This window comes from Agelaius phoeniceus, chromosome 11 (genome assembly GCF_051311805.1).
Source record: "Agelaius phoeniceus isolate bAgePho1 chromosome 11, bAgePho1.hap1, whole genome shotgun sequence".
Lineage (NCBI taxonomy): Eukaryota > Metazoa > Chordata > Aves > Passeriformes > Icteridae > Agelaius > Agelaius phoeniceus.
This window is the reverse complement of record NC_135275.1, coordinates 10,980,373-11,002,335: the sequence shown is the minus strand read 5'-3', so window position 1 is coordinate 11,002,335 and position 21,963 is coordinate 10,980,373. Positions and strand designations below refer to the sequence as shown.

Genomic DNA, 21,963 nt, shown 5'->3' with positions numbered 1-21,963 from the left:
ATGTGTGCTTCCCTCAATAATACTGAGACATTAAATATTAAAATTTGCAGCCAGCAGAAGGTCTCTGATTTGGATGCATAGCACAAAGAGCAAATTCTGTACTTGTGAAATGGAAAGAGAAATAAAATTGGATCTGTTCTAGAATCTTCACTGGTAGTTTATTCAGTCTTTAAAATGTTTTAAAGTATGTGTATCTGCAGTGCAGGTAAATAGATCAGGCAGCACTGGGGTTGGGCAAAGTGCTCGTTTTACCTACTGGGCTGGTGCCTTCTGGAGCAGAAAAGTCGCTTTACTCTGGTGTTTCATTGCTGTAAGGAACTCTTCCAGAAATGCTGTTAAGCAGTAACATTTTGTAGGACATGAAGAGTATTAAGCCATTAGAAGCTGTTGTTTGTCCCCTGCTGTTGCTGTGCAGATTGCAGAGAAGACGGAGCTGAAGATCGCGGAGTCGCGGGAGGCGTACCGGCCCGTGGCGCAGCACTCGGCCGTGCTCTTCTTCAGCATCGCCGACCTGGCCAACATCGACCCCATGTACCAGTACTCCCTCAGCTGGTTTGTCAGCCTCTACATCAGCTCCATTCACGACAGGTAAAGAGGGGCTCTCTGCAGAAAATAAAGGGATTTCGTTGTCTTCTTATGAATAGTGGAGGAAACTCTTCATAAGAAGAGAATGAAACAGTTCTGGAAACAGTTTGCCTCCTTAAATGCAGGATTTTGAAGGAAAATAGGATTTATTAATGAATTAATTTATCTTTCTGTTTACTGTTAAAACAAATTATGAACTGTAAGGATGTGATATATTTAAGTATTTTTAAGAATGTAACTTAGTGTGAAGTGAGGTTCTGAAATAGGCTCCATTTTGAAGACTGAGTGCCACCACTTAACTGTGGCAAATTGATTCCAACTTATTATTTTGCTTGGGACTTCTAAAAGTGCTGCAGTCTTTTAAAAAGACAGGGAGTATAGTTGAAATTTTGGGGAAACTGGCACCTAAGTCCCTTGTGGAGTCTGTGGATCTGATATAAATCCTCTGCAACCCTAAATATATGAGATTTCTTAAGGATTGTATATGTTATTCAATTTGAAGTCTCAGTTTATCACTTCTTTTCTTTTTAGTAATAAATCCAAAGTTTTGAAGAAGCGGCTTCAGTATCTAAATGACCACTTCACCTACAATCTGTACTGCCAAGTCTGTCGTTCACTGTTTGAAACAGACAAGCTGCTCTTCTCCTTTCTGTTGTGCTGTAATCTGCTCATGTAAGCTCATTTTTGTTAAGTCTCTAACTAACAGAAACGAATGATTTTATCATGGAAGCAGGTACTGGTGAAATGGAATGTTCTTGTGCATGTTGATAATAATGTCTTTGGAGTAAGGTCATGAGTACCTTGGGCTTTCTAAGATGTATAGTATTAAAAAATGGAAGAGTGTGTGAGTGCATGTATCACCACTACAGGACACATTATGAAAATAAAAGTGTGCCCATTTGTCAATAGTTTTGTCAATGATCAATCATTCTTTAAAGGATCTGGGCAGTGATGCATCCATTTTGACATTACTTACGTCAAAACCAATTTCTGTTATTTAAGAAAACATTTTAGAAAGAAAACTTAGGCAGTAATGTGTAATGCCAACAACTTCTAGGTTTTTGTCTTTGTTTTTCATTTTTTCTCTTCTCTGTTACCCTTTTGCATAACATCATGTGATCTCAGATTCAGTCTTCTCCTTTCCACCAGCTGTTTAGTTTTCTCTTCCTAATTTTGTCTGAATACATTATGAAAGAAATGATATGTTCAAAATTGCACAACCACAATGTGCATACTTAATTAATTGCAGTGTGTACTCATCTGTACATGGATGTTCTTCCTGGGCCAATCTGTAAGGGTACTGTAATTGTAGAATGCATTATTTTCTGCAAAGCCTTTAAAAACCAGGAATAATTGCACTTTAAAAAAAAAAATGCAGGTGTTAGGAATAAGTTCTTCACCAAAAGTGCTGTCAAGCACGGGAACATGCTGCTCAGGGCAGTGGTGGAATCACCATCCCTGGAGGCATTTAAAAGCTGTGTAGATGTGGCACTGAGGGACAGGGGTTAGTGATAGCTTGGCAGTGCTGGGTTAATGGTTGGACTTGGATCTTAAAGGTCTTTTCCAACCTAAACAATTTATTGATTGTAAGATTTACCTCTTGAAACCCTTCCTTTAGCATTGATCAGACATTTTTCCCATGCAGTTTTTTAAGAATATAGAATATTGAGATCTAAGCTCTTACTGAAGTAGAAGCATTGCCCCTAAAGGGCAATGAAATGTGATTAATTTAAAACCACTGTTTATATTATGTAAAATTGTACCTCAATTACTGGTTGGATTTTTTTATATATATAGGGCTAATAATGAAATAGAACATCAAGAGTTTATGTTCTTACTAACTGGAGGTGTGGGTCTCAAGAATGAGCACAAGAATCCAGATCCATCCTGGCTATCAGATAAGAGCTGGGATGAATTATGTCGTGCCAGTGAATTCCCAGCTATGGAAAGACTGAGGTATGGTAAAATACTGATGGGAATTGGCCTGAATTGGTTTTGACCAATACATATGTAACATATGAAAGAAATGTTTGCTATGTTTTCCAAATCAGTGCCAGAATGCAAAGGGGATGAAACCAGCCCCTTTTTCTCATTATCATGTTTGCTTCACTTACTCCTATCAGTCAGATCACTATTTATAACATTATGTAATACAACTATTTTTTCTAAATTATTTGAGGTGTTGCCTAAAGAAATTTTTCTTCTGAAATGTCTTCACGGTAGAGAAACAGTGTTTTAAGGGTTCAGTGAAAGCCAGAGATGGTAGATGTAGCAGAATTGCACTGCAGTTCTGGGGAAGGAGTTTTTCTGGTAAACTCTCTTCTCCTGAACTTAGCACAATTTCACTGTGGGTTTAAGTAGAATTTAACACTAAATTCTGGAGACAACATGGCTGTACAAGACTTCCATAAATGAGCTGACTGAGTGCAAATATTTGGAGCATTTTGATCTGAATGCGGTAACACTACTCTCAGAAGTTCTTGGAGGTTGTGTATCAGCCCCTTTGGAGTTTAAGTAGCAATGTGGATGATGATCCCACCTTTAAATAATCTGAGAGTTGTCCCATTGCCAAGGACATACTCTGCATATTGTGTGAAGGAAAATAGGGGTTTTTTCCTACTTGAATTTCCTGGTAATTTTCTTCAGTTAAAGTGTGGTGTTTTCCTGAACTAGTGGAGGCAGAAAATTCACCCAGACCTCTGAAGGTGCAAGCTGTGCTGTCTGGAGGAACAGACAGAACTTACTGTCAGCTTGGAACCTTTCAGGTGGAATCTCTCCTCAGCAGCATGGTGGGAAGAGATTTCTCACCGTTCAGCATGGAGAAGCTCAACTGTAGGATTATTTTCTGACATAGATATGAAGTGTCTTAAATGACAATACAGTGTGATTTGCCTTTGATAAACATTTAAAAAAAGACTCCAGGGATTTATAGTACTTGTGATTTTTTTCCTCTAGGAGTCATGTGTCTGAAAATATACATGAATGGCAAAAAATGTATGATAGCAAAGAGCCTCAAAACTTTCCATTACCAGAAGAGTTGAATAATAAATTTAGTGAAATACAGAAGATGATCGTTCTTCGGTGCTTAAGACCAGACAAGGTAAAATCTTGGATCTGTTATGGAGTGTTTGTAGACTGTGCCATGCCTCTTCCAGTAATTAATCTGTTCTTCATTATATTTATTAAGAAAGTAAATGCTGTTCTTATTTTTCAAGTGACCAATACAAACACCTCAAGCATCAGCTGAAATCTTTCTTTCTGATGTGATTTAATGAATCTTTTGGAGGATTCTCATTGTTCTAGCTCTCTTGAAATATTTTTTCATGCCTAGGTTGTTTCCTGGTGCACTCAATGTACTTGAGGACAGGACATATTAGCCTGAAAAAATACACAGGTTATCTAATACCATGTCCTTTCATGCAAATGATAATTAAGGCAAAAAGAAATAAAATGTGTTGATTCGAATGACCAAGATGAATTTTCAACAAATTTGATGCTCTTTGGAAATTGTATTGCATTTTCTTTAGGAGCTATCAATGTTAGAATTTAAGGCACATTGAAACTACTCCCTTGAATTAATTAAAAATAATGATATTAATATATCCTAAGGGAGAATGTGCTTGTCCTCTGCATCAGGAAAAGCCTGAATCAAGGTCTTAATGTTATTAAATATTATTTATACAAGGTATGCTATTCTTTATTTTCTAAAAACATTATTATTCCTCTTGTAAGGAAAAAATAAGGAGGGAGGTGTCAACAAGAGGTGAAACCTGAAACCTTTGCTTTTGGATCACTCTGCAAGACTTGTCTTAAATCTCTGCAAGCCAGAGAGGTGTCTGCAGGCTTGGACATAAAATACATTGTCAGATCTGCAGTTAAGTCTATATTAATGGTTTGTATTTGCTTTTTTTTTTACCAGATTGGTCCAGCTATAACAACATTTGTTACTGAAAAACTGGGGAAGAAATTTGTAGAGCCACCACCTTTTGATCTAGCAAAAAGTTACTTAGATTCAACTGCTACAGTCCCTTTAATATTTGTGCTATCTCCAGGAGCAGATCCCATGTCTAGTAAGTATACACAGAAAGTAGGCACCTCAAATTCCCCTTCAATACACAGTGAGAATTATTTTCCATTTTCTGTGAGTAGATTTGAGTGCATTGTGTCAGACTGCTAGAATTCTGTGCCCCTTCAAAATGCTAATTTGTATGTACATGTAAACAAAATAGTAATAGAAGTTTTTCAATTTTTTTTTCCTGACATAACTTCTTTTTAATATATGAGTGCTAAAATCTTATGCTTCTTTCTGTTCAAGGCCTCCTGAAACTGGCAAATGACAGAGAGATGGTAGGAGATAAGTTTCAGTCCATCTCATTAGGACAAGGGCAAGGACCAATAGCTACAAAAATGATTCAAACAGGAATGGAAGAAGGAACGTGGGTTTGTTTACAAAATTGTCATTTAGCTGTCTCCTGGATGCCAATGCTGGAGAAAATATGTGAGGAGCTTGACAGTGAAAAATGTCACCCAGAATTCAGACTTTGGCTTACAAGTTACCCTTCACCAAAGGTATATGCGTGGCCCTATAATCTCTGTTTAGGGAAAGGGAAAGTTGATGGCATTTTAGGGAATCTCTGTATACCTGAATGATAAAAAACTTCTCTGAAATGCAATGAGCCTTTGAAGAGATAGTTAAAACAAGAAAGGATATTTAAAAATAATTATAAATATGAGAATATTTATACATTTTGACACTGTGATGTGCAATATTTTGTGTACTACTCAATAAAACTGCAATCTGCCAGCATATATGATTAAGAAGGTGGGGTTTTTTTCCTCTCACATAAATAAAAAAAAAATAGTCTTGCATTTTATCTGTGAAGTGTTGAATACCAAGAAAACATTTTAAAATACAGGTTTGTTACTTACAGCAGAGCCTTACTTTCTTGATGCCTTGGAGAATTTTTTATAAGCTGTTGACCTTTAAAATGGAATTTTTTGGAGATAGTTGTTAATGTAAAAAACCACAGAATAATAGTATATTGTTAATATAGAATCATTCTACACTTTTGAATGCAGCTTTGCTATCTTTTATTTCTAGTTTCCAGTAACCATTCTGCAGAATGGTGTGAAGATGACAAATGAGCCTCCTACTGGTCTCCGGTTAAACCTACTTCAGTCATTTCTTTCTGATCCTATTTCTGATCCTGAATTCTTTGCTGGATGCCCTGGGAAGGAGCTGGTAAATGTGCCTGTTTCTTGAGAAGATTTTGGACTTTGAGGTTCTTTTTATCCACAGATATATTGATTTCTGTCCAGTGAATAATTACAAGCTAAAATTTTTACTGTGGTTGTGAATTTAGGTTTTGCAGTGATAAATTAGTTAAGAATTACCTCTGCCAGGTAATTTCATGCAGCAATATTTTAAATGGTTCCTTAGGCTTTATTAAATCACTGACATGCTACACACATAGTACACAATGTAATGGACTCTGAGCATTGGTTAGAAAGGCATGTCTGTTGTTACTGAGATGAAAAGCACTGAGGAGACCTTTTCTTGCTACCAAATATTGCAGTGCCCATATATCTTATTGATACCTGGTGAACAACTTAGCTAATCATTACCTGTGAAGGAAGTGAAGAACAGTGGGATCAGAGATATGAATTATCAATATACATAGGTGTGACTGCACCTAAGGACTTGCTTTAAAAATACATTTGTATTTTTTGTTTGTCTAATGAACCTTAAGAATAAATATCTGGTGCTATTGGAATTCTTATGAAGTCAGTTGCCCTGGACATTAAGGAATATCATGGTACTTGAGGAACTGGCTAAATGTGCTTGCATTTGTGGAACTGTGTGTGCACTTGTTCCCTGGGCAAAAACCACAAGGTACTTAGTGGTGACCTGGATTTATGGCTGGGTGGAGAGTGGTAATCCAAGGGTGCCCAGTACACAAGTTGCAGACTACCATGAACTTGCAGACTAGTTAATAATACATTTTTCTTTTGCTTTTCTCAAAGGTATGGGAGAAACTACTCTTTGGAGTTTGTTTCTTCCATGCTCTTGTTCAGGAGAGAAGGAAGTTTGGGCCCCTTGGTTGGAATATACCCTATGGATTTAATGAGTCTGACTTGAGGATCAGTATCAGACAGCTGCAGGTAAAATCATTGATTACCTCCTGAACTCTGATTCTGCAAAACACAGCTGGGAGTCACAAGGAGCAATACACTGAAGTTACCTCAAATGTTCATAGATATTCAGGACTTCAGCTGTGAAGGCAAGGAATGTCAATCATATTACAAATATTTTCAAAATTACAAATGACATAAAAAGTTTAGATTTCTACAGACATATGGAATATAATGAATATATGTGAGTATCATAAAATTTAAATTTGTCACGTACAAGAGCTCACTGTTCTTGAGGTAGCACATGTCAATGACAGTCACCTTTTAGGGTGGTTAGTAGGAGGACATTTTTTTCCATGTATACTGGTAGTTAACAGAGCCTCAGACTATTTTCCTTCCCAAAAACAAGACAGTGAACACTACTTGACCTTGAACCTTTTCTAGACACACTGTATAAAAGTCAGGAGAATTAAAACTGAATTACAGAAGTTGAGGCTGGAGATTTGAAAAAGTTATTAAGAAGTTAATGAATGAGATTGGAGGAAGATGAAAAGATAAATTAAGTGAAACGCATGTTTATTTCTGGTGCAGAAAAGTGTCCATCTACAAAGTTTGAACTGGAGAAACCATCCACTTGTAAATAATTAAAGAATGACTTGGATGACTAAGTAATTTTGATATTCATAAGAGGCTTTTGCTCTTAACTCATCTTGATTTTAAACAATAATTTTTACCTGAAAATAAGATTTCAGAATTTGAGTTTCCAGCACCTAGGAAGGAAACTCCAGAAACTGCAGCTTACAGATGCTATAGCTTCCAGCCTTTTATTCTGTTAGGTCTACTGTTATTTAGCAGATACTGCAAGTCTCTAGAACTGCTCTTATGTTGCCATCTTATTGCAGGGGTTCCATACTGCTGTCTCCATATCACAAAGGTTTCACACCTTCTTGGTGTTTCTCATGGGCAACTCCTCAGAGCACTGACTCTTTCTTCTTCTCAAAACAGCCAACTGAGTCCAGTTCCCTTCTCAGCCAGCCACCCCACTCTTTTATAGCATCTTCTTCTCATTGCTTACAGCTGTGGCCTGTTAAAGTCAGGCCTGTTCCTAATCTTTGATAATTGGCCCAGCTGCAACTCCTTAGGGGTAAGATTACTTTCTACACTATCTTTATTTTCTTCTATTCTGTCCCCCTACACTCTTATTTCTGTTTCAGTTATTCATCAATGAGTACAGCCACGTTCCCTTTGAAGCTGTCTCTTACCTGACTGGTGAGTGTAACTATGGAGGTCGAGTGACAGATGACTGGGACAGACGTTTGCTGCTGACAATGCTGGACGATTTCTATAACCCAGACATCATCGAGAATCCTCGCTACACCTTTTCTCCCAGTGGCAACTACTATGCTCCACCCAAAGGCACATATGAGGAGTACATTGAGTTTATTAAGGTAAAAATAGCAACAAGATTTTGCACTGTTACACTGATGTGCCAAGAAAGCAATCCTGAAAGGCATAAGAAGTTGTTTTGAAGCACAATTAATTGTGTACTCAGGTTCTTGCCTGCATCCCTGTATGATCCTTGCCATGATCTCAAATGTTTTGGAGAGGGAATCACTCAGTAGATAGGGGGATGTGTAGCATAGATTCTTTGGAAATTACTTTCTGTGCAAGAAGTGGTGGCTCTATCAGCAGTAATTCTGTCTGCAAATACTTGCTACTAAGGTCCTCACTCACCTGCAGCTGAAGTTTTTCACTTGGCTTCTTAAAGAAACCTTGGATGAGATTCCTCCTGCTTTATGTCACCCAGACATTTTTTTTTCTTTTTTGTCCCAGAATCTTCCCTTTACTCAGCACCCAGAGGTATTTGGCTTGCATGAAAATGTGGATATTGCAAAAGATCTTCAGCAAACTAAGATGCTCTTTGAATCTCTGATTTTAACACAAGGAGGAGGTTCTCAGGGAACTTCTGGGGGTGGTGACAGCACTCTTTATGCAATTGCAGATGATATTCTCAGCAAGGTATTGTATTGTATAAATTACTTCAGTATATCTTTTTACAAAGCAGAAATTCCTTAACTAGAATCTTCACTGTAAAGTAGATTTCATCATGAAAGAAAAGCATTCTGAAAGGAACTTAGTGCCATGTGAAAGTAAGAGCTTGTGTGGCTGTAACAGACCACAGCTATATTTCAGTTGAAAGAAATTTTATTAATTTTATTAAATAGGCAGAAGACAGTAGAAAGAGAGAAAATAGAGCAAAGAGGACTTGAAAGAACAGTTGATTCATTCACATGAACAAATTTAAAACTAAAATATAGAAATATATTAATAAATTTTCATTATATTAAAAATTCTATGTTTTTTTTTCAATTAACATTAAAATCCCACAAATTTTTATTTAGATTGAACTACTGAATCCTGTATTGCTAAGATACTAATCAGAAAGTTTAGTGGTTTCTATTGCTCTGCAAATTTTCACATTTTCACACCTTAATGTAAAATCATAGTGATATATGGAATGATTTCCAAATGTGTTGTCATTTACAGCTTCCAAAGGATTTTGACATTGAAAGTTGCCTAATTAAATATCCTGTGAGATATGAAGAAAGTATGAACACTGTGCTGGTGCAAGAAATGGAAAGATTTAACCAGTAAGAATGTTCTATTTTATTAAATTTACCAGAAATCATTCCATTCACAGAAAAATATTTCGTGCAAATCATATTCTGTAAGCTCTGTGGTGTGTGAAATGTTTTTTTTTTTGTTCCATTCTAATTGCCTGCAGTGATACCAGCAATCCAAACACCCTTGCTCCTTGTGGAGAATCAGAGCATAGGACACATGTAAGGAAAATAATAGGCAAGATGGCAGGCAAAATGAACTGAAAGAGAAACGAAGGGAGCATGAGGAAGTACTGGGAAAAGAGAATGCAAACAATATATAGATATACTTTTTAAACTTCACTTTCTCTTTCACCTTCATTACCTTAATTTTATTTTATTTTCCTCATATTTCTGACCTGTAAGGTAAAGGAATTAGAAACTCTACATGCACAGTTATAGTTTATGAAATGTTTTCTGTAATGGAGATATTTTTGTTTCTTAATTTTCTCATGTGCTTCTGTTTGAATTTTTCCCCCTTTTCCAATACTTTTTTCCCCTATGCCTAATTTTCACAATTATTCTTCTAAGACTACAAACCTAGAATTGAATTTATTTTTCTCCTTGGGTCTTCAATCTCTTTTTTGACTTTGTTTCATAATTTTCTTTCTTATATTCACCTGCCTGTCCATTCCTTCTATCTGGTCTTTCCGTGTCTTCCTTCTTTTCTATTTTTCTCTTCATGTCTCCTGCTTAATTTTCTTCCAGATGCTCTCTGGCCTTAAGTCTCCAAGTTATCCTTATTGCACACCCTCTTCTTTTGCAATCAAAACCTTTTTGCTTCATCCATAATATACTGGATACATTTGGATTTCCAAATTTATCCTCTTAAAAAAAATCAGGATATCAGAGATAACAAAAGAATTTATTACTGTTTGTAGTCTTAAATAAATCTGCACTAATGCCCAAATCCATGACTTTACAGACATGGCTTATTGTGCAGATATCTATATAGATATATAGATTTTAAAAGCTATAAAAATTCTATAGGTGCCTCCATAATCCACCTTTACTTTTTTTTCCAGTGACATAGTCATGTTTAACAAATCCTGCAGAATGTGTGAAAATTGTTTGTTTTTTAATTCTAGTTTAATCCGAACTATTCGCATTACACTAATTAACCTGAAGAAAGCCATTAAAGGACTGGTTGTGATGGATGCTGAGCTGGAGGCTCTGTCTGGCAGTCTCCTTATTGGAAAAGTTCCTGAGAAGTGGGCACAGCATTCATACCCAAGTCTAAAACCATTAGGGAGCTATATTGTTGATTTGCTAGCAAGGCTGAAGTTTTTACAGGTAATGTACAAGTGGCAGTGCTGCCAATTGTTCAATCTACTTTTCCATACAATTTGTCTTTATTGGGCAAGGACTGATAGGCTTTGTTTAGATTTTCTGAGTACAATTATGTAGAAAATAGTCAGAGTATGGGATTCCTCTCTGGTTGTTCAATGTATTGCTTTCCTCTCTCCAGGATTGGTATGAATTAGGGAAGCCTGCTGTTTTTTGGCTCTCAGGATTCTATTTTACTCAAGCTTTCCTAACTGGAGCCATGCAAAACTATGCCAGGAAGTACAGGATCCCTATTGACCTTCTAGGATATGAATTTGAGGTATGGATAAATTATAAACTAATATTTTATTAATCTGAGCCCTGATGTTGTGGTGAGATGTAGTGAATAAATCCTAACTGGAAGGTTCATTTTGCAACTGACTGCATCTGAAGGCAGATATTTGTTAGGACTGGCAGGCTAAATAACCTCTGTGGAAGAGGTATTCTCAAAGTGACTAAAGGCAATTCTATCACTGGACCCAGAACTCCACTCAAGGAAGCAGCCTAGCCAGTGTATTTTTTCTGTGTAATTAAAGCCTCATTTTGTAACCTACAAGAAAGGTAATTAACAAACCCAGAGAAGTCTGCTGTCTCTACAGATATATATAAAAGTAGCATTGAAAAGGAGGGGTTACTGTATTATTCTCTCTGTTTGGTTTGGTCTGAAAACTGGCATAATAGCTCAAAAAGCAAAGAGCTGTGAGTTTAATGACTGTAACACTTCTTTCCTGCAGGTTATTCCTCAGGATACTGCTGATACTGCACCAGAGGACGGTGTTTACATCCATGGATTATTTTTAGACGGAGCTCGCTGGGACAGGACCAAGTCAGTAGCCAAATGTTTTACTGTGCTTCTGGAAAGCTTTTTTCAGTGCTCAAGCAAGACTGGTTTAAGTAATTTAAGTGATACTTTTCATATTATTGAAATAACACACCAAATTAAGTACTCTTTCATGCATGGAAATGGGGAAATGAAAACAAACAAGCAAGTAACAACCAAAAAACACCCACCAAGCCCCTCAAGCCACAAACAATGACTTTGTTGCTGTCTCTCTCCAGGGGAATATTAACTGAGCAGTATCCCAAAGTGCTCTTTGATGCCATGCCAATCATTTGGATAAAGCCAGGTGAGTGTGATTTCTCTGATGTGTGAGCTATTCAATGAGAAATTGCAATAGTGGTTTCCTTTTTAACTGAAGATCACTGAGGAGAACTTTTCACAGATTTACAGAAATTGAGTGTTTTACCTTATGTGATTTAGCAAGGTTTGCTCAGGTTATTTTTAGCTCTGTAATAGCTGTCTTTCCTACTAGTAAGATAATTTGCACAACTCTTGTTTTCTTTGATTGAGAGGAGTAAATACTTGTTTTTATTTATGTACAAAATCAGGACTTACTACTGCAACTGCTGCAACCTAAGTGTTAGCAAATAGGCAGTATTAAAATTTGCCACTTTCTCTGCTTGTGCCTTCTCTTGAGATTGGATGTATTTATTCAGACCTTCATGATTTTATGCTTTGCACAAATTCCATGCAAGAAATCTGGGCACACAAAGAGTTCCTGCAGAATTCTATCCTTGGGTCTTAGATGACTTGAACTGCAGTTAGATTCTCTGGCAATTAGATGGAAATTCTTGTAGAGTTGTGAAAAACTCATGTATAAGCTATGTATTAACTAGGTAACTATTCAGATTTTAATGTGCCTTTGAATATTAAAAAGCTGGTAGAATCACAGGAGGGCATCAAGTCCTGAAAATAAATTGTAGCGAAATTAGTTGGATTTAAGAACAAAACAAACCACACAAGAAAACACAACAAGAAAAATCCAGATAATTTTATTCCGTTGCTCACAAAACAATTTTGCATTTTTAGTTACCTTTACAGATGTTACTGTAAATACTTAACATTTGCATGTAGATTATGTTTCTACCATTAGATCTGCTGAATGTAATGCATTATTTTGGGGTTTTTTTTGAAGCTGTAAAATCAGACATAAAGAAGACCAATGCCTATGTGTGCCCACTCTACAAGACAAGCGAGCGCAAGGGGGTCCTGTCCACCACGGGGCACTCCACAAACTTCGTCATCGCCCTGAGGCTCAGCACAGACCAGCCCGTGCAGCACTGGATCAAGAGAGGCGTGGCCCTGCTGTGCCAGCTGGATGACTGACAGGGCACACTTCAGGCTCCACAACAGCCTCTTCTCTCTGCTGGCTCACAGAGGAGGTGGAACTTAGAGTGGAAAGAACCATCTGGAGGTTTTTGTATTGTGAGAGGGCATGCAAATACTTTCTGACCCTCAAGCTTTTGTGTTAAGTGTGTATTATTATTATTATAGACCATCTTTACAATCTGTCAGCTATACAATAGGATTTTAGCCCTTGGTGATATTATTAAAATGTTTTAGCCCTTGGTGATATTATTAAAATGAACACCTTTTTTGTGCATTAGTTGAATATCACAAAATATGTTTTCATGGGAAATGAAAGTAGTCTGCACTGTCTGAGATAAATATTGTAGGTAATAAACTTGATTCTGAACTTTTGTTTCCCTTAAAAATAATTTAAAAACATTACTCAAGCGTTCCTTCTACATCTCCTCTAGCAAAGAAATGTTTCCACCTTGCATTCAGATACAGCCATCATCTGTTCTTTGTATGGATCCAGCCAAAAATACAGTAGGAATAACTGAGCACATAAAGGTCTTACTCCATCCTACCATCACTATTACAACTGGGCATCTGTGTCCCTGCTTATTGGGTGTTGAACCAATGTAAGTCTGTCTTTCTGAAACTGCTTTTCCCTTTAAAAATTCTGGTTTTCAGTTGCTTTTCTATTTATATTAATGTGAATTATGATTAAGTAATCAGGAACATGTAATAATTTTAACAGAGGTTTTGTTTGATTATTTGCTTGGTTTTGTTTACTTTTATTGTTTCAAGTTTATTTTTTCTGCTGTCTCACTCTTAAACCACCTCCTAAGACCACCTTTAGTTTGCTCTCCAGGACAGCACTAAAGGATTTTCTTTTTATGGTGTAATACTTACTGCTATAGGTCTGAAATTCTTATTCCAAAACTCAGAAGTATTTTTACAAGGAAAATGGGCTTTTAATTCCTTCTTTTGTTGGCAGCACTTATCAGGTCAGATTATTAAACATAACTGACGTGTGTGAAAGAAATGTGGAGAAAGTCCCAGAGTATCTTATGACTGGGTATTTATAGTGAGCTATTAATGGACATGGGCTCTGCAGAGATTGTTTACAATCCTGAAAATGTCACTTTCAACTTAATAATCACTTCTTCAAAGGCGGAGATTTTCCCTCTTTCAGAAGGTGAGGAAAGCCAGTATATTTTCTCAATGCATAGGAAAATTAGTAGTACTTTTAGGAAAAAAAGTAGTCTATATACTCATTGAACCATAGTAAAATCAATTACTAACAGTTTCTTATTGTATATGTTGTTAATATATTTCTATTTTTTGCTATTTATGCAATTACAGAGCAAGGCCTTGCAATCACACTTTAGGTGGAGCAGGTAACAAATTCAATGATGCAGATTTGCTATGAATTACTGCTGCCCAGCTTTAAGATGTTTCTAGAATTATTCCAAGCTTTGTAGTTGGAATGTTGACAACTTCCTTAAATTTCCTGTGCTCATTCATTTTGCCAAGTTATTTATTAGCTTTCAGTTTTATTTATTAATTTTATTTTACCTTGCCCTGTTGTTTTGTTTTGGATTGGTTTTTTCAGGCCAGCTTTCTTGAAAGACAGAAGTGGAAGTTTTGATAAGATAAAACAGATGAGAGGTTTGAGCCTAATGGAATATCTGAGATCTTGAATCTGCCAAGAACATCATGACTGCTTAATCATATAACAGTGTAGTCATTTATTTTAAACTGTGTTTCATTTCTCCTGATACTGACACAGTGTTTGCTGTTTCTATTATTCCAGATCTAACCTAAAGATTTAACATCTGCTTCTAATTAAAAAGCAGTGTTTCCCTACAGAAGTGATCCATGTGGTGCTGATTTGCCATGAATAATTCTGTGTATATGGTTGATGGTGATTCTGATGAGGAAATCTCTACCCAGCAAGCTATTCAGGAAAGCTTACAAGATTGGCAAAAATTTGAAACAAGTGGCAGTGCAACAGAGGTTGAAAGGTAATAAGTTATTATTTCTATTTTGGGTGTTTTCTTGGCATTACTGTAAACATTTAGTAGACCTTATTTTCCTTTTTTAACTCCCTAAGTTGTATTGTGCTGACCTTGTCCCATGGATACTGGAAAGCACTGGTAGCTCATTTGTTTTGAGTGCTCCCTGAAGAAAATGTACCTGTTTCTTGGAAAATATGAAGCATATGAAACTTTCAGGTGATGCTTTACATTGATATGTTAATGAGTATAAGGCTTTGTGAAGAAGATAAGTAGGTGATATAGAAGTAGATTGGTATGGGAGCTTCCCCTCATTTTAGCATTTAATTGTTGGCCTTTGTGTTAAAAATTTAGTATTTACAGTGTCAGAGAAAGACCAACAAAAATAGTGTTTCAATGTGTTAAGCCCTCACAAAACCAATGTAACTTAGAAAAATCTAACATATTGTCTAAATTAGAGTATTTGAAGTAAGGTATAATTATATCCTTAGCTTCACGTGAATTTTTACTTCTGATTTTATTCTTGTTCTGTTTATGCAGTTTCCAGTATACCACAAGTAAGGAGCATGGGCAGATCATTGCAGCAATTCGGACAGTTAAGTACAAATACACCCCTGGGAATGGCTGAGCAATGCCTACACTCTGGGGGTTTGATCACCTGATTTTAGTGTAGCTTTCCTTTGTATAGTCTTGGGAGAAGTAAGGAAACTAAAAACAAGACATCCAAAAGCTAGCTTATTAGATAGTATCATGGAAGTGGGATGGGTTCAAGTGACACTCCTTTCAAGAATTCCAGTGCTTCATCTCCTGAAATTAGAGGAAAACTCCAGGCCTTTCATTCATAATGAGCAAGATATACTGGTGGAATAAATGACACTCAGTGTATTAGCTGCCTGGATTTTGTCTTATGATGTGTAATGGGATATATCTATGCTAAAACATCACAGGCCAAGAGGAGGCCTTGAAGAAATTGGTGAGGCACAGTTCTGCTTTTGAAGAAGCAGATCAGCAAGGCTGGCTTCCTGTGCATGAAGCTGCAGCACAGCTAAATAAGAACATCCTTGAAATAACTTTCAAAGGTACTAAGTCCTTCTAGTTTTCCACCAAAAAGTTTTACAAAGTAAAGTTTGATGAATCATCCAACTTCAAATGTGTTCTGCTTTTCTGTATTTCAGCCTCCCGTGACATTACGTGGGAACAGTCCACGCTAAAAGGGGAAACACCTCTCTTGGTGGCAGTAAGAAATTGTTTTGTGGAAAATGTCCACTTTCTCCTGCTCAATGGCTGCAATCCCAATGTTAGAAATGAAGAGGGAGATTCTCCTTTAGTTATAGGTGAATACTGTTTTTAGGGGTGGAGAGGTGAGGGAATGAGGTGAGGATACATTTTAGGTTTTAAGGTGACATATTTGACTTCAATGCCTAAAATATTTTGCTATAAGGAGAAAAAGAAAAATAATCTCAGCATTGAATAGGTCTGTCCCTATGTTTTTCTCAGATGATAATTAGCTTTCTCCATGAAGTGCAGAGTGCCATCCTCTGCTTTCCTTGGCATCATTTCTGTAGTGGTGCCAGGTAGTGAGTCCTTCTGCTTCTTCATGCTGTTACTGCCCTTCATGTCTGCAGGCATAGAACATTCATATTCTCTGCCCATATGGTATCTCCTTCATTGCATCAGCCTTTTTTTTCCTCAAAAACCCATGGTAATTGGTTTTAATTATCCAAAATCATAGCAAACCAGCCTGATTTATCTACAGTATGTGGGATGCAAAGCTGTGTTTGTCCCTATTTAGACATTGCTGTCATTAGTCCAAGGATGACAAGTGAAGAAGACAGGCTGACATTCTCAGTTGACTTCTCTTTAATATTTTGTAATTTGGGAATAAGGTCCCATACCTACTGTAGTCCTAATATAGTCTCATACCCACATTCTTTGTGTGAATGCCACTTTAGTTTGATCATGCACAAGAACTGTAATTCATGGTTTCTAAAGAACTATATTGTGCCAAAATGTTTTTCAAAAGCATTCTTTGTTCATTCCCTTTGCTTCCCTCAGTCTGGGCTATGATGCCTTCATTCTTACTGAATCCTATCCAAAAACAGGAAAGCAGGAAAGTGTCTTCTCATTATCTAAATTCTAAAGGAGCACTCAAGTTTCTTGGATGATCCCATACATTTTTTGTATTGGAAGGGTGGTTTCTTTTTCAAAACTATTGTTAAAGGAGGAGAAAAAGGCCTACCAATCATGTAGGACCCTCAGTCCATCCTTGTAAAATGGCTGCAGTTTTAAGTCAGGGCTGTCTGCTTAAAAAATGTACTGAACTTCTAGATAATTTTGAAGTGCACAGCATTAAAATGCACCATCCCCCAAGAAGGGGATGCATGGGATTTATCTAAAGCAGCCATGTAGGTCACAGATAATGGGACATCACAGTTTCTGTCACAGAATGCTGTCACTGGTGTTCAAGCAGCTGTGGCACATGAAGCTGCTCAGCCTAATCTGTCCTGCTGAAGGACTCTCACTACCCTGCACAGCCTGGAAGATCAAAGAGAGAAGGAGGGAAGGGTGTTGCCTAATCATTCCATCCACTGGAGCTAATGTAAATTCCTCTTTTAAGATCCTTCCTGACTTAAGTCTTCAGGCTTATTAAGCTAAGAAGGCATATAAAAGAGTCGTTATAAGCTTTGTTTCATATTGCGGTAACTGCTTGTGGAGATTGTAACAGAGCGCTTGTGGCAGTTCCTGAGCACCAGGGCCCTGGGTGTGGTCTCCATCTAGTGGCGAGGAAAGCCGTGTTCTGTTCCATTACCAAATGCAACAGAGAAGAAAAAAAATCTACAGAGAGAGATTACCACGAAATGATTCATTTGCATACTTAGTGCTGTCCTTGTTGATGAGTTAAACCTTTCAGTGTAGGGTGGCATTTCTCTTTGCATAAATAGCATTGCCAGGAACAGTGAGCACTCACATAACAGCAGCCATGGTGCACAGATAGCACTGAGTAACAATCCTGTCTGATGCTTTGCTTGCTGTCCTACAGCAATTAAACTTGATTCCTATGACATCGCCTCCTTGCTGCTGCGATCCGGTGCCAGAGTGAATCTGCGCTGTGTCCATGAGAGAACTGCTCTGCATGAGGCAGCCAGGCTGGGCAGGAAGGACCTGGTACAGCTTCTCCTGGAGGCTGGAGCAGATCCTGACCCCCGCAGTGGCTATGGCCTCACACCTCTAGCACTGGCTGCACAGATGGGACACACAGAAATTATGGAGCTCTTACTGCTAAAAGGTGAGACTTTATTATATAGGACCTTATAGGAGGAGAAGGCTTCAGATATGCCTTCAAAAACAGCAGCAGAAGTAGCTCACATTACTAGAGAAAATTAAATGTCATCTGCACTGAGTGAAGGCCTGATAAATACCAATTTGTATAATATTAAAATAATATATTAATATTTTAGTGAGTACTTATAATTGGTTTTTAAATGCTGTATTATTTTCTCACATAGAGAGGTCACCCTAGGGCACACTTGATAAGATATTGTGGGAAATTTTACATGGTGGTTCAGCAGCATTTGAACTGGATTGCATGAACTCTTGGATACTGGGTGCTCTCATGTTTACAGTCACATCTGCCTGTTCTTTGTAAAGTAAAGGAATTGAAATGCATTGTTTGTAAACCAAAATCAATTGTTTTGATGAATAAGAACCAAACTTTTTGCTGGTGCAGTTCTAGGAACAATTCTTACTGTGTTCAAGGCAATTTGGACCTTCTTGTTCTAAGGATTACATGAACAGATCTAAAATCAAGGATCCAATATGAAGATTTATGTCCACAGTGGTTCTGTTTTGTGGAGAATATAATTCAAAATACCATATCACTGGGGGGGTTGGAGATATTTAATTGCAGATGACTATTTACAGTGACTACTGCAAAAATCCTTGCTGCTTCTTCCCAGGTGCAGATGTTCTTTCACAGGCAATGGACTGTGCTTCTATATTGTTTGAAGCAGCAGGAGGAGGAAATCCAGATTCTGTGAATCTTTTACTAGAATATGGGGCTGATGCCAATGTACCAAAGCACTCGGGTCATTTGCCAATCCACAGAGCTGCATATAGAGGACACTTTCTGTGAGTTAATGTACTTAAAAATCAAATCATAGTGACACCAGAAATAGTAATTTTACTAATTTTACCTTATTCAAAGCAGGCAGAAAATCTGTAGCTTTGTACAAGGAATTATTTTTGACTGTGTAAATATGTCTGTTCTGTGTCTGAATGTAAGAGATCAGTTAGGATAAAATCTTCATTATTTTAGGATGCACATCTTAATCCCTCTGGTATTTCCCCATTTGTCACAAGTAGTAACACTGTCCAGTCTGATGCTGAGGTTCTTGGAACATTGTCACTCTCTCTGGGTCAATGTCTCATCTCCACCCCTCCAGAGAAATGTGAATGGTGAATGTACTAAATAGACAAACAGAGAGTAAGGGGTTTCCCTATTTTAAAGAGAGTAAGACTACTGGAAGATATTTATGCTGAAATCACAACTAACAAATGAGAAACAAGCACCTGACTATTCTTAATTTCTGTATTAATATTTTCTGTATATTAGTTGTTATATTTAAACTTAGATGTATATATTACATTATATATTATATGTATTTGTTTTATAATACATATTCTATTAATTCCCTAACCCCTATAGGTTATGTGCTTTCAACATTCAGGAAAAATTTCTATTGAAAAGGAAACATTAATTCCTACAGCAAGGAATGGGTTGTTCATGAATAATAGTATAATATAATATATGTGTAGTAGATGTAAAGTCAGTATCCATTGCTGGCTAACAATTGCAGTGTTAGCAATTCGAGTCAATGCATGCCATGGTACTGATTTGCCATGGTACATGTATATTAAGACTATTCTAACAGTCATGATGAATTCTGAAGCCCAACAACACAGAGAGATTCAAAGATGAGTTAGGTGAACCAAAATGTTTAAGATTCTGAGATGCTTCTGGTTTTAATTTTTCAGAGCTCTAAAATATTTAGTTCCAGTGACTGATTTTTCTGCCATTAAAGAAAGTGGGATAAGTCCAGTGCACTCAGCAGCAGCAGGAGCACATCCCCAGTGCCTTGAGTTTCTCCTGCAGTCGGGTTTCGATGCCAATTTTATGCTGGCTCAGAGAGTTCGCAAGGGCTACGACGACCACCGGAAATCAGCGCTGTACTTCGCCGTCTCCAACGGGGATATCTGCTCCACGCAGCTGCTGCTCAACGCCGGAGCCCTGACAAACCAAGATCCCATCAACTGCCTCCAAATAGCCTTGAGAATGGGCAACTACGAGTTAATGAATCTGCTGCTCCGCCACGGGGCCAACGTCAACTACTTCTGCCGTGTGAACACCACGCATTTCCCTTCGGCCCTGCAGTATGCCCTCAAGGACGAGGTGATGCTGAGGATGCTGCTGAACTATGGCTACGACGTGCACCGCTGCTTCGACTGCCCCTGGGGCAGCGGGGACCACTCCCAGTACGTGACCGACGGCTGGACCTCCACTGTCATCAAAGACACCATGGTAAGGGTGTCACACGGCTGCGGGTGTGGCCCTACCGCCTTCCTGAAACTAAATGGAAAGGGGCTTAATGCACTGTCAGAAAAAGAAGTTTTGAAGACAGTTTACACATAAAGAGAGGAACAGACAAGGCTTTAAAATTAACCAGATGTTATGAAGCCTAGTTTGTGAAGGCAAATGTTGTAAACAGTAATTTTGAATTGTGAAAATATAGCTGATGATATGCTAATGATCAGTAAGGAACTGGCTCTCCAGGGCAGTGCTGTCCATGCTGTGAAAGCAGAGATTTGCAGGCTGGCTCTTGGCATTGTCCTGTACCAGAACACCAAGACTGGAAGGCTGTTGAAAGGACTCCTGGAGCTGGTGGGATAAGCACTGAGCAGAAATTAGCAAACCTAAAGATCCTAATCAGTGTCTTTGTTTCACAGTTTGTAAAGTCTATTTGAATCTTATAAACCCTTCTTCAACCTAAAGATAAGGCGATGATGCAGGCACTGGGGGCTGGTGGATCCTCCTATTAAGCACCTGAGACACAAGTCTAAATTCCATTCAAGAGTAGTAGCACTTCTTTTTAAGCACCAAGTCCCCAAATATACAGCTGCTTAAGTTAACTTCTGGATTTAGTACAAAATAACCATCTCTCAAAGTTTTAGATTCTGCTAGTGAGGCTTAAGCAACCTCTAAAACCCTGCTCAAGTAATTGCTCTTGTCCTCAGAGAAAGAAGTAATTTACTGCAGTATCAAATATGACCCTAGTAAATGTTTTGTTCCTATCAGTTCTGTGAAGTGATAACCTTGTCCTGGCTGAAGCACGTGTCTGGGAAAGTCGTGCGAATCATGTTAGATTACGTTGATCATGTTAAGATTTGCTGGAAGCTCGAAGCAGTTCTCAAAGAACAGGAACTGTGGCCAGACATCCATTTCATTTTAAGTAAGTATCTGTTTACATTTTTAATGAAAACAAGCTGGTTTGGCACTGGGGCCATTTTGCTTGGTAGCATTGATTTTGCTTCTCCTTTCTAGCAAACCCTCGCTCTCTGAAGCACCTGTGCCGGCTGAAGATCCGGGCGTGCATGGGGCGGCTGCGGCTCCGCTGTCCTGTCTTCATGACCTTCCTTCCTCTGCCAAACTGCTTGAAAGATTACATCCTGTACAAGGAATATGACCTTTATGGGCAGGAAAACTTCACAGGGATCTACAAGCTCAACTGTGCATAAGTATTTGTCCTGTGCTTTGAAGGGAATTTAATGTGGATAAGACTGTTGTGCTTTTTGCTTTTGGGATTTTCTCTCCTCTGTATATTAAGGAATGCCATGGCTCTCCCCTCATCCCCTGAAGAACATGGTGAGACCCCCAAAATGTAAGTATTGGTGATCCCATTCTAAGGATCTCTTGGCCTATGACCTATCTGCAAGTTATGGCAACAGTATTTTAAATGCCTGGTGTGACAAGTTAAGGAAGTGAACAATACAGGGCTGCAAGCCTTGTGTTATGGCTAAGTTGAAGCTTTTCATATCAGATACCACTACCCTCATT

At 37.9% G+C, this 21,963-nt stretch overlaps 2 protein-coding genes across 2 annotated transcripts in view; both read left to right on the top strand.

The window, feature by feature from the left end:
* DNAH12 (dynein axonemal heavy chain 12) overlaps positions 1-13,240 on the top strand; it is a 59,219-nt gene extending 45,979 nt beyond the window's left edge. Inside the window, exons 59-74 of the mRNA XM_077184526.1 lie at positions 416-588; positions 1,117-1,257; positions 2,383-2,541; positions 3,541-3,685; positions 4,505-4,655; positions 4,901-5,154; positions 5,687-5,827; positions 6,610-6,747; positions 7,932-8,165; positions 8,551-8,736; positions 9,265-9,368; positions 10,466-10,670; positions 10,846-10,983; positions 11,438-11,529; positions 11,763-11,830; positions 12,680-13,240. Of these exons, the coding sequence (XP_077040641.1) occupies positions 416-588; positions 1,117-1,257; positions 2,383-2,541; positions 3,541-3,685; positions 4,505-4,655; positions 4,901-5,154; positions 5,687-5,827; positions 6,610-6,747; positions 7,932-8,165; positions 8,551-8,736; positions 9,265-9,368; positions 10,466-10,670; positions 10,846-10,983; positions 11,438-11,529; positions 11,763-11,830; positions 12,680-12,870 (2,520 nt within the window). The 3' untranslated portion in view covers positions 12,871-13,240. The remainder of the gene's footprint in view (positions 1-415; positions 589-1,116; positions 1,258-2,382; positions 2,542-3,540; positions 3,686-4,504; positions 4,656-4,900; positions 5,155-5,686; positions 5,828-6,609; positions 6,748-7,931; positions 8,166-8,550; positions 8,737-9,264; positions 9,369-10,465; positions 10,671-10,845; positions 10,984-11,437; positions 11,530-11,762; positions 11,831-12,679) is intronic.
* A 103-nt stretch (positions 13,241-13,343) lies between these two features.
* The window catches only part of ASB14 (ankyrin repeat and SOCS box containing 14), a 26,502-nt gene continuing 17,882 nt past the window's right edge, over positions 13,344-21,963 (top strand). The window contains exons 1-10 of the mRNA XM_077184528.1: positions 13,344-13,472; positions 14,707-14,861; positions 15,393-15,448; positions 15,800-15,931; positions 16,028-16,186; positions 17,893-18,138; positions 18,809-18,980; positions 19,887-20,430; positions 21,205-21,358; positions 21,451-21,787. Coding sequence (XP_077040643.1) covers positions 14,734-14,861; positions 15,393-15,448; positions 15,800-15,931; positions 16,028-16,186; positions 17,893-18,138; positions 18,809-18,980; positions 19,887-20,430; positions 21,205-21,358; positions 21,451-21,644 — 1,785 coding nt within the window. The 5' untranslated portion in view covers positions 13,344-13,472; positions 14,707-14,733 and the 3' untranslated portion in view covers positions 21,645-21,787. The remainder of the gene's footprint in view (positions 13,473-14,706; positions 14,862-15,392; positions 15,449-15,799; positions 15,932-16,027; positions 16,187-17,892; positions 18,139-18,808; positions 18,981-19,886; positions 20,431-21,204; positions 21,359-21,450; positions 21,788-21,963) is intronic.